This window comes from Nycticebus coucang, chromosome X (assembly GCF_027406575.1).
Source record: "Nycticebus coucang isolate mNycCou1 chromosome X, mNycCou1.pri, whole genome shotgun sequence".
NCBI lineage: Eukaryota > Metazoa > Chordata > Mammalia > Primates > Lorisidae > Nycticebus > Nycticebus coucang.
Genome location: NC_069804.1, coordinates 136,207,131 through 136,224,238, shown reverse-complemented (window position 1 = coordinate 136,224,238; position 17,108 = coordinate 136,207,131). Strand labels below are relative to the sequence as shown.

The 17,108-nt window shown below is 37.3% G+C and overlaps 1 protein-coding gene across 1 annotated transcript in view; it reads left to right on the top strand.

Moving 5' to 3' along the window:
• The window catches only part of NRK (Nik related kinase), a 135,337-nt gene that overhangs the window by 79,825 nt on the left and 38,404 nt on the right, over positions 1-17,108 (top strand). Inside the window, exons 8-14 of the mRNA XM_053579736.1 lie at positions 2,285-2,415; positions 4,061-4,115; positions 9,226-9,304; positions 10,374-10,549; positions 12,336-12,399; positions 13,115-14,273; positions 16,532-16,639. Coding sequence (XP_053435711.1) covers positions 2,285-2,415; positions 4,061-4,115; positions 9,226-9,304; positions 10,374-10,549; positions 12,336-12,399; positions 13,115-14,273; positions 16,532-16,639 — 1,772 coding nt within the window. The remainder of the gene's footprint in view (positions 1-2,284; positions 2,416-4,060; positions 4,116-9,225; positions 9,305-10,373; positions 10,550-12,335; positions 12,400-13,114; positions 14,274-16,531; positions 16,640-17,108) is intronic.

Below are 17,108 nucleotides of genomic sequence, written 5' to 3'. Positions count from 1 at the left end.
ATAAATATCGATGGTTAGTTTTTCCATATTACCATATAAATAATGTCAGTACTATGTGATGATGGACAACCCCATTGATACAGAATATAAATCACTTACATCAGTTTTTAATTATATCAACTCCTTTTTTTTTTTGTAGAGACAGAGTCTCACTTTATGGCCCTCGGTAGAGTGCCATGGCATCACACAGCTCACAGCAACCTCCAACTCCTGGGCTTAAGCGATTCTCTTGCCTCAGCCTCCCGAGCAGCTGGGACTACAGGCACCTGCCACAATTCCCAGCTATTTTTTGGTTGCAGTTCAGCCAGGGCCAGGTTTGAACCCACCACCCTCGGTATATGGGGCTGGCGCCATACCAACTGAGCCCAGGCGCAGCCCTATATCAACTCTTTATTAACATATCTCATATCTTTTCATATGATGTGAAGATATTTGTCCTTTTCTTGCTAAATGGATAGAACCAGAGTAGAGATTTTCTTTATTCATTGAAAACAATTTTTTTTTTTTTTTACTGAGTATTTGTGGGAAAATCATGAGGCAGTAATTGTTCTTGAAATAAGTGAAAGTAGTTTCAAGAAAATGTATTAGCTATTTTGTGTCTAAAAACTACCAAGCTAGAAACATAATTTCCAGTTATACAAGAGACATACATATTTCACATTTAAATGTGCAGGATAGATAGTCCACCACAAGGCTAAACACTTTGTTCACATATAGAGCAACACTCTCATATACTTGTATACTCTAACATACAAGTTGCTGGCCAATCTGGACATTTGCAACGCGGAAGAGAAATTGTTAGTAAATGAAAAGCTACTGAAATAGTCTGTCACATTGTCCATGTACTGAAGCTCATATACTTTACTCTGGAGGAGAGACCTTTTAGTGCTGGATTAGAATTTAATCAGGCTTATTTTACATATAATCCTTATATGATTTGTCATACATTTCTCAGATCATAGCTAATTTTAGGCAGCATATTATAAGGAAAAGATTGCGGAAGGCAAAACTGATGACAGCCAAAGGAAGTGACAGAAAGGGAAGAGACAGGAAAATGTCTCTTTTTGCAAAGATTGCAAAATATTGCAATCACAATTGTTTAATAATCTTCATATTCCAATCCCTGATGTCATTAAAGAAAGGTTAAATTATGCCATTGCTGAGTTTTTATATCTAACTTTTATCCAATTTTAAGCTTTTCTTCTTTTTTCTTTTCTTTCATTCATTGCTCTTCTAGTTTTTTTCTCCTATTATTTTCTTCCCTGCTATATGCCATATATTATCTTATGGCCTTCATAACTATTTCTTGGCTCTTAAAATTGCCCCTCAGGGATAGTGAAAATGCCAAACTGTGATTTAACCTATTTCTAAAAAAATATATAGCTATATAATGAGATTGTACAATACCCAATGAGTACTGTCACGGTATTGTGAACATTTTTTTTTTTTTATTGTTGTTTTGGTTAGAGACTTTCTTCAAGACTACTTTAAACACTCAGGTTTTTTTCGTTTTCCATTTCTGCTCCTAAATTCTTCAAGCTGCTTTTCAGTCAGTTTTGTTCGCCATCCTCTGGATTCCTGGAAACCATTCTAAATTAGAAAATCTACTTCATTTTTCATCTCTGTCTTATTTTTTCTGGAATAAATAACTCCTGTCTACTTTAGACTTTTTCTGTTTCTGAGGATACCATACTAAATATTTTCTTATAATGTATCCCACAGATGAATAGAAAGCTAAACTTTTATAGTCTAAGCTAACATATGGATAGCACACTACATATCTGCATCTGATCTGATAGAGAAGATCTGTGCAAGAACTTAAACTAAATTCTAGCAGAAAAAAATTATTTTTCTTTATCAGTGTGATAGAACCATCTAAAGTCATGAGTAGGACTTCCTGATCAACTGCTAATAGGTTTTAGATTTCTTCGATTTTGCTTATAGTCCTGATCCTCGTCCAGCTTGGTGGCAGGTCCAAATGCTACATATGTTATCACTTCAGAAGTTTAGGGTGTACTGATGGAACTTCATTTTTAATATTCATGGTAAACATTCAGCCAAACCTACTGTAGATTTATAATAGCACTTCTGAGTCTCATTCCAACATAAATAGCAGGAAAAGCTTATTTCCCAGTATTCCTGGAGTAGACTTCATGGTGAAGTTTGCTGGACTGGAATAAAAATCTGTTATCCATTGTGGCTTTTGTATTGGCTTTCCAAGTTAAAGCAATAACTTATTCAGCTTTTTGTCCCTGATTATTTTGACATACGCCGAATTTTGCAGTGGATTTTGGAGTGAGTGCCCAGGTGAGCAGAACTAATGGAAGGAGAAATAGCTTTATTGGGACACCGTACTGGATGGCACCTGAGGTGATCGACTGTGATGAGGACCCAAGACGCTCCTATGATTACAGAGTGAGTGTGAAGATTCAGACAGTGGGAATCAAACTTTGGAAAGGATTTTTGATTAACCTTTATTTTAATGAAATAAAAGAATAAAAAGCAGGCTGCCTCTCCTTTCACATTAAACTCTAATCGGAACCACTAGCCTTTATTCCTATATGTGGTTTGATTATATGCATAAAATAATATTTTCTGAGAACGTAGACAGACTACATTGGGGAGTTACCAAGATTTGAGGCAGAATGTCTGGTCTCTGTTGCATGTAATTTCTTGGTAAAAATACGATATTATGTGGCTTTATATGAACATTCAACTTTCACGGGCAGTGGGCTTTGTAAACTTAAAATGAATAAATGTAAAGCCAATTATTAATCCCTACAGTAACTTAGCCCCAAAATGAAAAAAATAATAATTTGATTACTCAGGGTAATAGCCAAAATCCTTGGCACGGTTCACCTCTAAAACCACAGAAAATCAGTGGAATAGACAAATTAAGTAACAATTCATGCTATTTATTAAAATTTCCACTGAAGCTGCAATTTGGGCAATATACATCTATGTACACATTTCAAAAAGCTGATGTGGAAAGAAAACTCTCGATTTGCTATAGACTGGAAAAACCTCACTCTCTCCACATCATAAGTCATCCAAACAATTCATTGTGGTCTCCCTATGTGGAACCTAGGACTCGATATTTGAAGTTGATTAATTTTAGTTGCATCTCTTTTCCCTTTCCTTAAATGCCCTCTGCTTGATCTTCAAAATAATTACTTATGAGAGCCTATTACATGTTCAGTGCTATGTTAACTGCTATGGAAACTATGGAAGCTTAAAGATCTTCAAATGCCTTGATGTAAAAATAATGCTTTGTGGCTACATATATTTTTTGTAGTCTTCCAAAGACTTTTACCTATATTTGTAATTTTTACTTTTTAGCCCCATGTAGCTAAAAAAAGCTTAAGCTTAAGCTATCACAACTGAAGTCAAGAGATCTATAACCTGGGGTTCTAAGAATTCAATTAACTTGTTTAGGAATCATTCAGCTTGTCAGTGTACCTCTTAGTCCTGTGGCCTTTCCACACTCTGTAAAACAAATTACTATACAGTCGATAGTAGTGAGAATAATTTTCCAGAGCCTTATTATAATTCTAGCCTCAGTTTACTACATTTCGGGAAGTGCTGAAACACATACATACGTAGAGACACACACACACACACACACACACGCACACACTAGTCCTAAGTTAGTAGATACTGTTGCCATGAATTTCCATAGTGTGAACTTGAGGTACAGAGAGTTAAACCATTTTCTCAGGATCACACAGACGGTGGATCTATGTAATAGGAATTCTTTATGGAAAATTTCTTTTGGTATTTCAGGGAAGGCAACAATAGCAATATATCCAAGATGCACTTGGCTTGCACTCAACCCCATCCCCTATCGACCTGTTGTATAGTGTGTACTGGCTGGTCACAAGCTTAGATGATATTTTCCTTTAAAGTCAGTCTATAATGAAACTTTATTATAGAAAACTCATAAAATGGCTCTGGACTTGACACCCCCACCCTTAACCACAGATTGTTTTGAGACTTTAAATAATAACAATTTCCTGTTTTTAACTGTCCTTTTTTTTTGGTGCCATTGTTTCTTTTGCAGAGTGATGTGTGGTCTGTGGGAATCACTGCTATTGAAATGGCTGAAGGAGCTCCTCGTAAGTAAAAATGTTGAATGTTTTTTGAAGTTTAGGAAAATGCACTCTACAAATCTGTCTCTGGGGAAGCAGATGAGGCTTTCAGTGGCCACACAGGTGTCACACTTTGCGCCAAACTACAATTGGCGGCCTTTCCAGTGATTTATCACATGCTTTTGTCGGAATGTCTAAATATGGGTATATTAATATAAAAACAGTTTGTGCTTTTCTTTTCTTTCTTGTGATGTCTTATTTTAGGCTGACTGAGTGTCGTTTCAGGTTGGCCTCAGTAGTTTTCAGTCCTGTCAGTCTGAACTGGAATCCTTGGCATACTAATCTATGTTGTCTGATGGAATATTTAGGTTCCAGAACATTTGAAGTCACACGCTGTGACTGCATCAGGCTGTGAGAGTTGAGAAAATACTCCACATGTTCATTGAAACTGAGCCAATCCTCAGTATTCCTCTGCAATGTTAGGAAGTAAGCATTTTTACCTTTGGAGTCAATCCAGCTCACCCTTGGCGTGCCCTCTTTGCTCCTTTCAGCCACATCAGTACCCTTAACTATTTTCTCTTGTTTCCCCCACCTGTCAGTGACCTGTCAGCATCTTGTTCTCTCAAGGCACTGCTTCCTGGTAGGAAAGTAAAAATGGAGCATGAACTTGGACATAGATCCATGTTTTTCAACCTTTTTTTTTTTTTTATCTCATGGCTCACTTGAACCTATAGTTACACTTCCATGGCACACTTAAATTATGTTGATCAAAAAATAAAAGAGTCAACAAAAGGATATACTTTACTTATTGTGCTTTGAACTTTTCTCAAAAATAATTTAATTAATGATCTTTAAAAATTTTCATGGCACAACTAAGATCCTCTCACAGCACACCGATTGAAAATCGATGGTAGTTAGTTGCTTACCAACTAATTAATGTATGACTCTGGAGCGTAGCATATTTGCTGTCTTCGATACCTAAATTTGAACATGAAATGACAATGCATTCCTGATACATTGGGTGAGAAGTGAGAGAAATTTCTAAGGGCTGTGGGTGGGATTACTATGCTTCCCCCCTCTCTAAGCGGATACTACAGATTCCCATCTTCCTCTGTGATCTCTCTGTACAATGTCCACCCAACAAGCTTGGTAAACTTGAACTATCTTAACCCTGTGTTTCAAGCCCAATGAGAGGAATTTCAAGAAGTAGAAATAATGGTAACATAATTGTTGAGAATTTCTGGTGCCCCTTGGAATGTTAAAAGGGGGCTGGGACAAAGCTGGGACAGATATGGAGATCAGGCTCCTGCTACCTCTATTCTAGTGCCCAAGAAACTGCAAAGTACTTAAGTTGGGTGAATTAAAAATCAGTGATGGCAGAGGTTATAATGTAAAATCTGTATATGATACATGATGTTAGATCAGGCAACAGCAGCCCCTGCTCCTCCCTCTAATACTTCTTTTCCTTTTCTTTCTCTCTCTTCTCCTCTCTGACCTCTCTTTAAATACACAATATGGTATTTGATATTACTATTGATGCATCTATTTGGTTAGGATACATGCCTGTATCAATTAGTATTCTCTTTTTCCATTATTTCTGAGTGATCATCACCACGTCTTTTCCAAAAAAACAGCTTTCTACGTGTTACAGGTCTGTACATCTTGGTTCACCTTTTTTCTGTCATTCAGAATATTAAGCCATAGGAGAAGAAAAGATGATGAGCAAACTCACAGTAGTATGGAGAAAGTGTTTTGCAAACAGTACATGAATGGCAAACAGTATACAATAGATGAGTGAGGACCAGGAGGTTCTGAACTTACAGGGAGGGAATATGGGACCAGCCTGCCTAGTAGGTATTTGGAATGGTACAACTGTGGGCATCAGTAACTCTAGAGAGCCTCCCGACTAAAACATTTCTCTTCCACCAGCCTTCTTTACTGCCTGCAATATGACCTTTGCATAGAAACCATTGTGATCAATTTAACTGCAGAAATCCTCAAGGTTATGATAATTAACATCTCAAAGGGGAGATCTTCCAAAGTGACAAATATCTGATAGTAAATATCCTCTGAGATCCAGATAACAAAATTCTCTTTCTTTGGTTTTTCTCTGGTGATTTTTCTCCCAGAGAAGTGAAGAGAGGAAGAATAACTTCTCATTCATTGTAGCGGCACCAAAAAAAGAGGACTGGACCCTTGCACACCTGGATCTGCTTCAGTCTGTGGGTTCTGAGCAGAAATTCAAACAGTATGGGAACCTTTCATAGCAAGTAGTTATTCAAATACCAGAGTATTGTAAGCTGATTTTGAATTGGTGTGGTTCTTAGCTTCTTTGTTATTTATTTATTTTGCAATTTTTTGGCTGGGGCTGGGCTTGAACCCACCACCTCCAGCATATGGGGCTGGGGCCCTACTCCTTTGAGCCACAGGCACGGCCCGCTTCTTTATTTTTTATAGAAAAGAAAGAGAATCTTTGCCTGGAGGAGAAGCAGGATAGAGTTAACAGTTTACTCTGACTCTCCTTCTTTGTCAAGGGTCTACACCTTGTCAAGTCAGTTTACTTTGACTCCCTTTCCTTGTTAAGTGATCTCCACAGTATCAAGAAGAATGCTTGAAAGATACCTTTCCCTGATGTGGCATTCTTTTTGATACTGTGGAGATCACTTTTAACATTGTCAACGATGGGGCGGCGCCTGTGGCTCAGTGAGTAGGGTGCCGGCCCCATATGCCGAGGGTGGCGGGTTCAGGCCCAGCCCCGGCCAAACTGCAACAACAAAAAAAATAGCCAGGCGTTGTGGCGGGCGCCTGTAGTCCCAGCTACTCGGGAGGCTGAGGCAGGAGAATCGCTTAAGCCCAGGAGTTGGAGGTTGCTGTGAGCTGTGTGAGGCCATGGCACTCTACCGAGGGCCATAAAGTGAGACTCTGTCTCTACAAAAAAAATAAAAAAAAAATAAAAAAAACATTGTCAACGATGTTTCTTTATAGTCTTACTTTTTCTTGTGTGTCCTTCTGTCACACCTCATGCTAATCTTTACCTGAGTGCCTTGTTCAGATCTACCCTTGTCCCATCAGGGAGCTCATTCCTTTGATGTTCAGAAGAGGCTTTCAGATCTCAACATGTGGTAGGAATAAACCACATTATTTAACCTAATTCAAACTAAGCCCAGTTTAATGTGTGTGCAACCCTCCAAAAGGTGTTTTTAAAGGAGGTTTGCTATTTCAAAGGAATGAACTTCTAATGATGAACATTTAGGCAGTGTTATGGGCTGGAGGGGGTATTTGTCTACATTCCTAAAATTAGAACATATAAGAAACCATCCACAGCTGCTGTTGACATAGCTCTTGTACCCACCCAATGCTCCATTCCTTTGTGAACTTTTCCTCTCCTTTAATAAAAACTTACCTAGTCTGTGTCCTAGCTATTGACCCCTGAAGATGTTCTCAGCTGACCAAATGATGCTCAGATGTTGATAAATGACAACTGTTTAATTTTATAAGAATTCACTTAAACAATTTGTTTAAAGGACAAAACCTCAAGACTAATTGGACACAGTAAAAGAATAAAAAGACTCAAATATGATCCTGATCCTTTATGCTTGGAACAAATTCTGCCCGCAATTATACAAACGCACGTTCTGTTAATTTATACCCATGTAATGGAGAAATAAAAATCACCCTGGAGAGTTTTTCCTACTACTATGTGAGGCCAGTTTGGCACTTTAGATTTTCTGAGAATGCATTTGGGGAGAGGAAGGATGGCTTTATCAAGAGTCATTAATATCAAACTGTCCTCACATGAATGACATGCTTGTAGCATTAGATGAAATTTACACTATGGCTCTTCATTGGGGATTTTTTGCTCTGCCAATTTTCTTTAATCAAAACATAAGAGGAAATAAGGGAAGTGAGACACATATTTAAACGCTTATTGAAAAATCCAGAATTCCCAAACCAATGAGGTAATTAATTTATATAGTACATATTGGAATAGGCTTTTCTTTGCATGCCTGTGTGTATGAAAGAGAGAATGAAAGGCCAATAATTTGGCACAGATTTGAAGTGCCAGATAGTTTAAAATTTTTATTATAATATCAATAACTACTATTTATTAAGCACCTATTACACACCAGATACTTTTACTTGTAAGTTGCTATTTAATTTTCTCAGCAACTCTTTGAAGGGATTCCCCCTACATTTCCTGTTTTTCTAAATGAAGAAACAGAGGTACAGATAGGTTAAATAATTTGCTTAAAGTCATAAAAGCAGAGCTAGGATTAAAACCCAGGTGATCTTACTCTAGACCAGTGGTTCTCAGCCTTCCTAATGCCACAATGTATTTTCATTGTTAAAAGGGGGTCATGACCCACAGGTTGAGAACTGCTGCTCACAGGGGTCCTCAAACTATGGCCCGCGGGCCACATGAAGCGGTGTGATTATATTTGTTCCTGTTTTGTTTTGTTTTTTACTTCAAAATAAGATATGTGCAGTGTGCATAGGAATTTGTTCATAGTTTTTTTTTAAACTATAATCCAGCCCTCCAACTGTCTGAGGGACAGTGAACTGGCCCCCTGTTTAAAAAGTTTGAGGACCCCTACGAGAGTCTAAAGGGTGTGTTTTTAGTAGTTACAGTATTTCTAAGTCTTTTTCTAGGACTCTTAGTTACCAAAATAGATTCTTCTCCACTTTCTAGACCACTAAATCATTTTTATTTCTGTATTATTTTTCTCAGCTAATAGTCTGGTTGACTTTTTCTTTTTCAGGTTGACTTTTTAAATCCATAATTACACATTCTAGCTTTACAACTATAAATACCTGCAAAACAAACAGAAGAGGGCTTGTCTTTACTTTCAGTTAACTTGATTAGATATAAGTCATCAACTGCATATTTCACAGATTTTGACTAGTTTATTATTGATTTTTCACACCTGGTGATGGTGTAACATTAGCATCTTACATATTGGAGTATTTGTGTTAAAATGAGCTTTTCCTTTAATTACCTTCTTTTGTATCTATTTATCCCTTAGTGTGTATTCAACATGATAAGTGAAAGAACACTTAAAATCCCCTCTGGAATAAGAAGTAAGCTGTGTAGTTATCTTTCTCATTTTTTTCTAAATTCATCTGTTTCCATTTGCAGCTCTATGTAATCTTCAGCCCTTGGAAGCCCTCTTCGTTATCTTGCGGGAATCTGCACCTACAGTCAAATCCAGTGGATGGTAAAGATGAAAGTCTCAATCTCTTAAATATGTTGACTTAACACTTTTACGTAACAAAGATGTTTTCATTTGTTTGGTCACTCGTTTCTGCTTCACCATCATGGTTGGACAATATTCCCTAAAATCCAGTATCTTAACTGGGAAATTTAAATGATCAGTTTCCATTAACAGCTAGCTAGCCATCTAGAAATAAATAATATCCCCCATAATATATTATGATGATATTACTGTCCTGCCATTCATTAATGAACATACTCAGTTGTTTCCTAAGTAAGAAGATGGATCAATGGCAACCATTTGCAAAATTTCTTACTGTGCCTGGCTAGGCAGTCTGTAATTGCAATATATAGCCTGCTGCTTGGTCAATTAAACTGAACATCCATAAACCTGGAGCAGAGGACTTGTTCTTCCAGAATGCTGCAGGCCAGCTAAACTTGGAAACTGTCCTCTCTGAAGCTTGTCAATCTAGTACCTTAAACTATTGTTTATTCTTTGTATTTAGGGCTTGCCCTCATATTGAGTGGTGGACTGTGATTTGATTGCTGACATTCTTCATTGTAATTCGGTTTAAATCTTTCCACAGAATCAGGCTTTCTGGCCACATCTGTTTTTATGGGCCATTTTTAAAAGATTACTTTGTCCTGGTGCTGTTAACAACTTCTTTTTGGATCACATATCCATGCCTCTGTAGTTAAAATTGCATATAGTCAAATGAAACATTCGGAGCATGACCGTTGTGGGATGACTAATATAGTCTCACAGAGCATATGTATCACATTAACTATTCAATTGCCATATCGCCACTTGAGTTTTGACGTGTGCAAAAGCTAAACTTATTGAAGTTTCTACTGTTATTTGGGCAGAAAATGCTGTTGATGCTCAATTCTTTTCCTAGGTTTAAATGGCCTCACTGTATAATGTGTATTGTCAAACTGCCAATTGAAAGACAATTATAGCTATAGTCAACTCTCACCAAAAATATGATTTTCAGAGTAGTGTGTGGGTGAGGTTCAGAAGAGGTGTAGTAGGCTTGAAAATACTTTTATGTCTTTGACTCATTTTTTTTTAGGTCCCGCAAATTCCACAATTTTATGGAAAAATGCATGATAAAAAATTTCCTGGTTCGTCCTACTTCGGCAAACATGCTTCATCATCCATTTGTTCAGAACATAAAAAATGAACGACATGTTGTTGAGTCATTAACGAAGCATCTTACTGGAATCATTAAGAAAAGACAGAAAAAAGGTAGAATCTGTGATGTTTCACTTTACTGAAATGAATAGTCAGATAAAAGCAGAATTTTACTCACATGTTGGTTTTGGAAAAAAAAAAAAAAACATTTGTTTAAGAACTAGGTTGAAAATGAAAGTTCTGAGGCCTTCCATACTTTTTTTTCAATAATACCAATAATGTGCCATGTGTTCTAATACAATTCATTAACACTGGCCTCAGTGTGCATGCATGCACGTACGCATGCACACAAACATAATTGTAGTACTTAATACATATCAATCACAAAAGATGAATACAAGTCACATTTGAGTACCTCTTATAACTGTGAAAGTCAAATGTGACTTAAGTATTACAATTGTAACACAATTTTTCCTTTCTTACAATGTGCATGCTTTTTTTGACATCCTTTACACACACACACACACACACACACACACACACTGTATATGGCTATTCATTGTTGCCAGTTACAACGGCAAGTATTTATGTTTACAAAGATGGTGAACACCTCAAATAGAATTTTGTGATGTGTGTTAATTTTAAGTAAACTAACTAAAGAAATAAGTTAGAGGTAACAAAATCTATACCTTATTGTCCTTTTTAAGCTGATATTTTGATGCACAGAGATAAGTGGATTTGTAATTAGCCATTTATTGACTAATAATTTTGAAGTAATGTTTGTGTGCCATATTAAGCTTATTTGATGTACTGAACTTCAATTATATTATTAAAGAAACTAGTTTATACAAATAAAAGTAAGCTCCTATTTATTAAAAATGACAGAATGAATTTTTGCCAAATCTGGAAACTTGGGATGTGGTATCCTTATAATTTACTTGGCATATTACACATTTAATCTTGGGCAGGGTTGAGAGTAACAATGGAGTGTAGAAGGGGAACTTGAAAAAAGCAGGCACCCACAGATAAGCTATAGTATTGATTATAGGGAGCTTATTTCATCTGAGTAACTGTACATACGCTATTTGGAAGTAAGGAACAACAGGAATTAATTTACTTACCTTAATAATTTACTCATTGAACCAACATCACAGAGGCCAGCTAGTCTCCAATGGGTTCAGGAAAACCACACATCTACTTGATAATTTGCTAATTTCCAGGGTTGTAAGATTTCCAAAATGTTACCTGTAGGAAAATAGCCATTTATATGGAGGTTACTCTAAAGTAAATATAGTTGTCCTATAAACATCTGAAAATAGGACATTCAAAAGATCATATTAATGTACACAGCTATGATTTAATAAAAATAAAAAAAGAAAAAAAAAGAAAACTTTTGTTTGTAAGATGATTTCAGTAGTAACAGCATAGCCAATAGGAAAGAAGCTGATTTTTTTCAAGGTATTAAGTGTAAAACCCAGAGTTAAGAATTTACCTTCTCCTCAAAAAGACCAAAGCTCAATCCCAAGCCATAAAGTTTGCTATCTAGAGCCCACAGTTGTAAGGCATACTCATAACCCATCTAGATTTTCTCTTGTCCTGGTCTCCCTTTGTCCATTCTCTCTTGTTTCTCTTTTAGAATTGCAGCATTCAGATTGCTATTTTTTTCCCTATGCCCAGAGAAATTAACCTGCATGTAGTAGCTGTCCTGTGCTGCAAAAGTGGGCCTGGAAACTAGAACATTATTTACATCACCAACCAAGTTTATCTGAAGGGCTACCTTCTTCTTGCCTTTGTGAATTCACTCCCTATCCCAAGCATTAAAGGGTACAAAGTGACTAAGGTGGATTACATGGTTCTCTGCTGACTGTTTATGTGTTATGTTTTTCTCTTTCGGAAAAAGGGATACCTCTGATCTTTGAAAGAGAAGAAGCTATTAAGGAACAGTACACCATGAGAAGATTCAGGTGTGTTAGACAAATTGCATATATAATTTGATGATAGCAATTTGCATAAGACAGTTGATTACATACTGTTGCCTTTGACTCAGAATGACTTAATCTTTTCTGATACAACAAAGAGATATTGAGTGGAAATGTTGAAGAGAATTTTTTATTACCACCCAATGACTCCTTAATACCTGGCAATAGAATAATCAAGTAAATTATTAGACGCCAGTACTAATTGAATACATTAGTAATACAAATGTTACCTGCAGGATATTTCAGACTTTACAAGAATAATTCCAGAAAGATTTGTTGAAAATATCTTTGTTGCAGAAAATGTCCATATTTTTTCTTATCTTTTCTTCTTTTTGAGACAAGAGTCTCACTTTGTCACCCTTGGTAGAGTGCTGTGACATGCAGCTCACAGCAACCTCAAGTTCTTGGACTCAAGCGATTCTCTTGCCTCAGCCTCCCAAGTAGCTGGGACTATAGGCACCCGCCACAATGCTAGGGTAGTTTTTTAGAGACGAGGTCTTGCTCTGGCTCAGGCTTGTCTCGAACTCCTGAGCTCAGGCAGTCCATTGGCCTCAGCCTCCCAGAGTGCTAGGATTATAGGTTTGTACCACCCCACCCAGCCAAAGTGTCCATCTTTTAAAATAAAAGCAGTTTCCCTGAATACATTGATTCCACTGAAAAAAATCTAATTTTATGGCAATCATTTGTGTATTTATTTCAGAGGACCCTCTTGTACTCATGAGCTTCTGAGATTGCCAACCAGCAGCAGATGCAGACCACTTAGAGTCCTGCATGGAGAACCCTCTCAGCCAAGGTGGTTGCCTGATCGAGAACCACAGGTCCAAGCACTTCAGCAACTCCAGGGAGCAGCCAGGGTGCTTATGCCACTACAAGCCTTGGACAACACGCCTCGGACTCTACAGGGGCAGGCTCAGACACCTCAACGACTGCAAGGGGCAGCTCGGGTATTCATGCCACTGCAGGCTCAAGTGAAAGCTAAGACCTCTAGGCCTTTGCAGATGCAGCTTAAGGCACCTCCACGACTACGGAGGGTAGCCGGGGTGTTCATGCCACTACAGGCACAGGTTAGGACACCCAGGCCTCTGCAGGCCCAGGCCCAGGTACCTAAAGAGCAGCAGGCTCAGGCCCAGGACCAGGCATCAGAACAGCCCCAAGATCTGGACCAGGTGCCAGAAGAATTTCAGGGGCAAAATCAGGTACCTGAACAACAAGGGCAGGGTCAGGCCCCTGGACAACAGCAGAGGCAGGACCAGGTACCCGAACAGCACCCAGAGCAGAACCTGGAGCCTGAACAGCCAGAGGTACAGGAAGAGGCTTCAGAGACAGAGCCAGAGGCAGAGGAGGAGGAACCTGAGTCACTGCAAGTACACGCTCGGGTGTTCCTGCCCCTGCTGTCACAGAACCACCATGTGCTTTTGCCACTGCATTTGGATACTCAGGTGCTCATTCCAGTAGAGGAGCAAACTGAAGGATTACCTCAGGCTCAGGCCTGGGTATTGGAGCCCTCACAGGCAGTTAGCTCAGTTCAAGCGCTGATAGAGGGACTATCGAGGGATCTACTCCAAGCACCAAATTCGGATGACTCAAAGCCACTTGGTCCACTGCAAACCCTCTTGGAAAACCTGTCATCAAACGTGTTTTATTCTCAACCTGAACAGGCACGGAAGAAAAAATCGAGAGTTTCTAGTCTAAGGCAGGCTTTGGCAAAAAGACTGTCACCAAAGAGGTTCCGGGCAAAGTCATCACGGAGACCTGAAGAGCTGGAACTCTCAGATTTCGAAGCCCACAGACAAAGGCGCCAACGCAGATGGGAAGAAATCTTTAATCAGCATGAGGAGGACATGAGACCAGTTGAAAATGTGAGTTTTTGATACTTTTACGCTGAGTTAGAAATGTAGAGAAAATGTGCTAGTTCATGCTGATATTTTTCTATGTAAAACCGAATGAAATAAATATTCCTTGTGTTCCATAGAAGATTGACTAATTTTTACTTCAAATAAATTATTCTGAATTTTCAAGATAATTGTGACTGAATATGAGATAAACCTCCCGTTTGAATGATGTAGGTAATTGCTTAATGTATCTCTGTTGAAATATAGTTTGAATTACTAGTTTTCAACTTATTGTTCCCTTAACCAATAAAGGGATAAACATATGTACATCTAAAATTACTATTTTGGATCTTTAAAAATTGCTTTAATTATTTAAAATTTCAAAGATAACTCATAGAAAGCAAACGCAAAAACAAATTTGGTTTTGTTCTTCTAACCTCTGTAAGTTTAATTGCTTTTTCTTCCCGTTGAATACTGAGCTGGACTATTTGAGTGAATTACACTCAATTTTGTTTTTCAGGATGTTTAAGTCAAGGTTAAAATGAGAGAGAAAGCAGTTTCCAAAACATTTTGCATATGGTGACCATATTTATGACTTGTCTCACCAATTTGCTGCCCGTTTTACATAATTGATCAATGACATGACCTCATTGAACATGAAATAAGTTACAAATAGTGTCTCTGCAGACTTTTGAAACATGAACAACAATGTATTGTAGCTTTTTAAGGATCAATAAAGCTTCATTCTTTTGCAAACCAGTAACATGAAATAGATATAATATGACCAAAGTTACTGAATTTAATCTGGCAAATCGAATCTCATGATGAAGAGTTGGTGAACTTGATAAGCAAATTAATGAGGTTAGACAAGATTAGGAGGACAGTTGTTTTCTAAAACTTTGAAGCATTCGTTTACATAAAAGGAATCATTGTGATGATTCTAAATTAAATCCTGTGATCCACATCCATTTATTAATCATAATTGATTCCCAGCACTCTGGGAGGCTGAGGCAGGTGGATTGCTTGAGCTCTCGAGTTTGAGACCAGCCTGAGCAAAAGCAAGACCCCATCTCTCCAAAAATAGAAAAACTGAGGCAAGAGGATCACTTGAGCCCAAGAGTTTGAGGTTGCTGTGAGCTATGATGCCCCGACACTCTATCCAGGGTAACAGCTTGAGACTGTCTCAAAAAAGAAATATTAATCATAATTGATGTAGTAATTACGAGTGAACCTTGTCTGATTAAATAAGGAATTCTTTTGGTTCATGCACTTGAGCCAATTGAATAAACGCTGATTCACTGACTTGTTTAACATGGGAAGAGATAAAAGAAAGAGAAATAGATCTTTAGCAGGAAAAGATGGAGATATAAAGAAAAGAAATCAGAGGCAGAAGGGGGGGTATAAGTCCAGAATGGTGATATTTGCAAAAATAATGGCATCTAAAATGCAAATGATTATTCTCAATGAACTCTAGTAATCAGATGGATCTAATGGGTTCTGCATTTGTAAAGACGACTAACATTTATCCTTGTAAGACTCAACAGTATTATCAGCATGGCACATACTTAACTGTCATTAATTGTATTTTATATATATGTGGGAAGCCATTCCAAAATTGGAAAAAAAGTGGGTAAATAATAGCATTCATATCTTATGTGTGGTCCTTAAAGAAAACATAAAGGAAAAGAAAATTATTATTAATAATAGCCTAAATTCAAACGTATTTTGAAATACTTGAAATTTTATTAGACTTGTTAGAATACTTCAATTCACTGGCAGTAAAAAAGCATATTTTTATTACACTTTTTGAGTTGAAGAGATAATACTGATTGGCTTACAAGGGAAAACAGTTTCCTCAAGTTCTAGAGCTTGATTATGGAGAACATATTTGCACCTCTGTATTATAGATCTTGTATTTTTCAAGAAGACCAACCTTCGGGGTTATATTAGCTTACTAAAGGGAACAGTTTGGTGTTATTAGTTAATCAAGATTTAGAACAGAGATGAACCTGGATCCCATAGATGAGTTTCAGGAGGTCAGCAATCCCCTTGAAAATAATATGCAAATGTGCATATCTATATGCAGTTTTCTAAAGTCAATCTGTAGCAGTCTTCAGATTCCAAAAAGGGATCCAGAACTGAAGCCTGTTAGAAACTGCTGGTCTAAGTTATTTTTACTATTGGGAAATTACTCTTTCAAGGTTTACATTAGGATGATGAAAGTTGTTCCTATCGCTTGCATTTTAGCAACAATTAAAATATTTATTTTCCTTTTTGTGTCAAAGGACAAAGAAGATGAGTCATCAGACAACGATGAAGTATTTCATTCCATTCAGGCCGAAGTCCAGATAGAACCATCACAGCCATGCATTCCAAATCCTAATGGAGATGAGGTAAATTTCTCCATATGAGTTGTTGTGACATTAGAAAGAGCCTGAAACAGTGGTGGTTAAAGTTTTTGGCCTCAGGATCCCTTTATACTCTTAAATATTGAGGAACTCCCCAAATTTTGTTTATTACATGGATTATGTCATTCAACATTTAACTAATTAGAAATTAAAATTGGAAACAATGAAAAATAATTCACGTAAAAGTCATAAAACTATTATATGTGTATAAGAAACCAACTTTTTAATGAAAAGTAACTATATTTTCCAAAATAAAATTTTAGAGAGAATGACATTGTTTTATATTTTTGTAGAGCTCTTTAATCTATCTTGCTTAATGGAAAACAGCTGGATTCTCATACCTGCTTTGGCATTCAGTGTATTGCCATATGTTGTTTTGGTTGGAGTAAATGAGTAAAAACTGGCTACTCACATACAGGTAGTTAGAAAGGGAGAAGTTTTACAGATTTTTCAG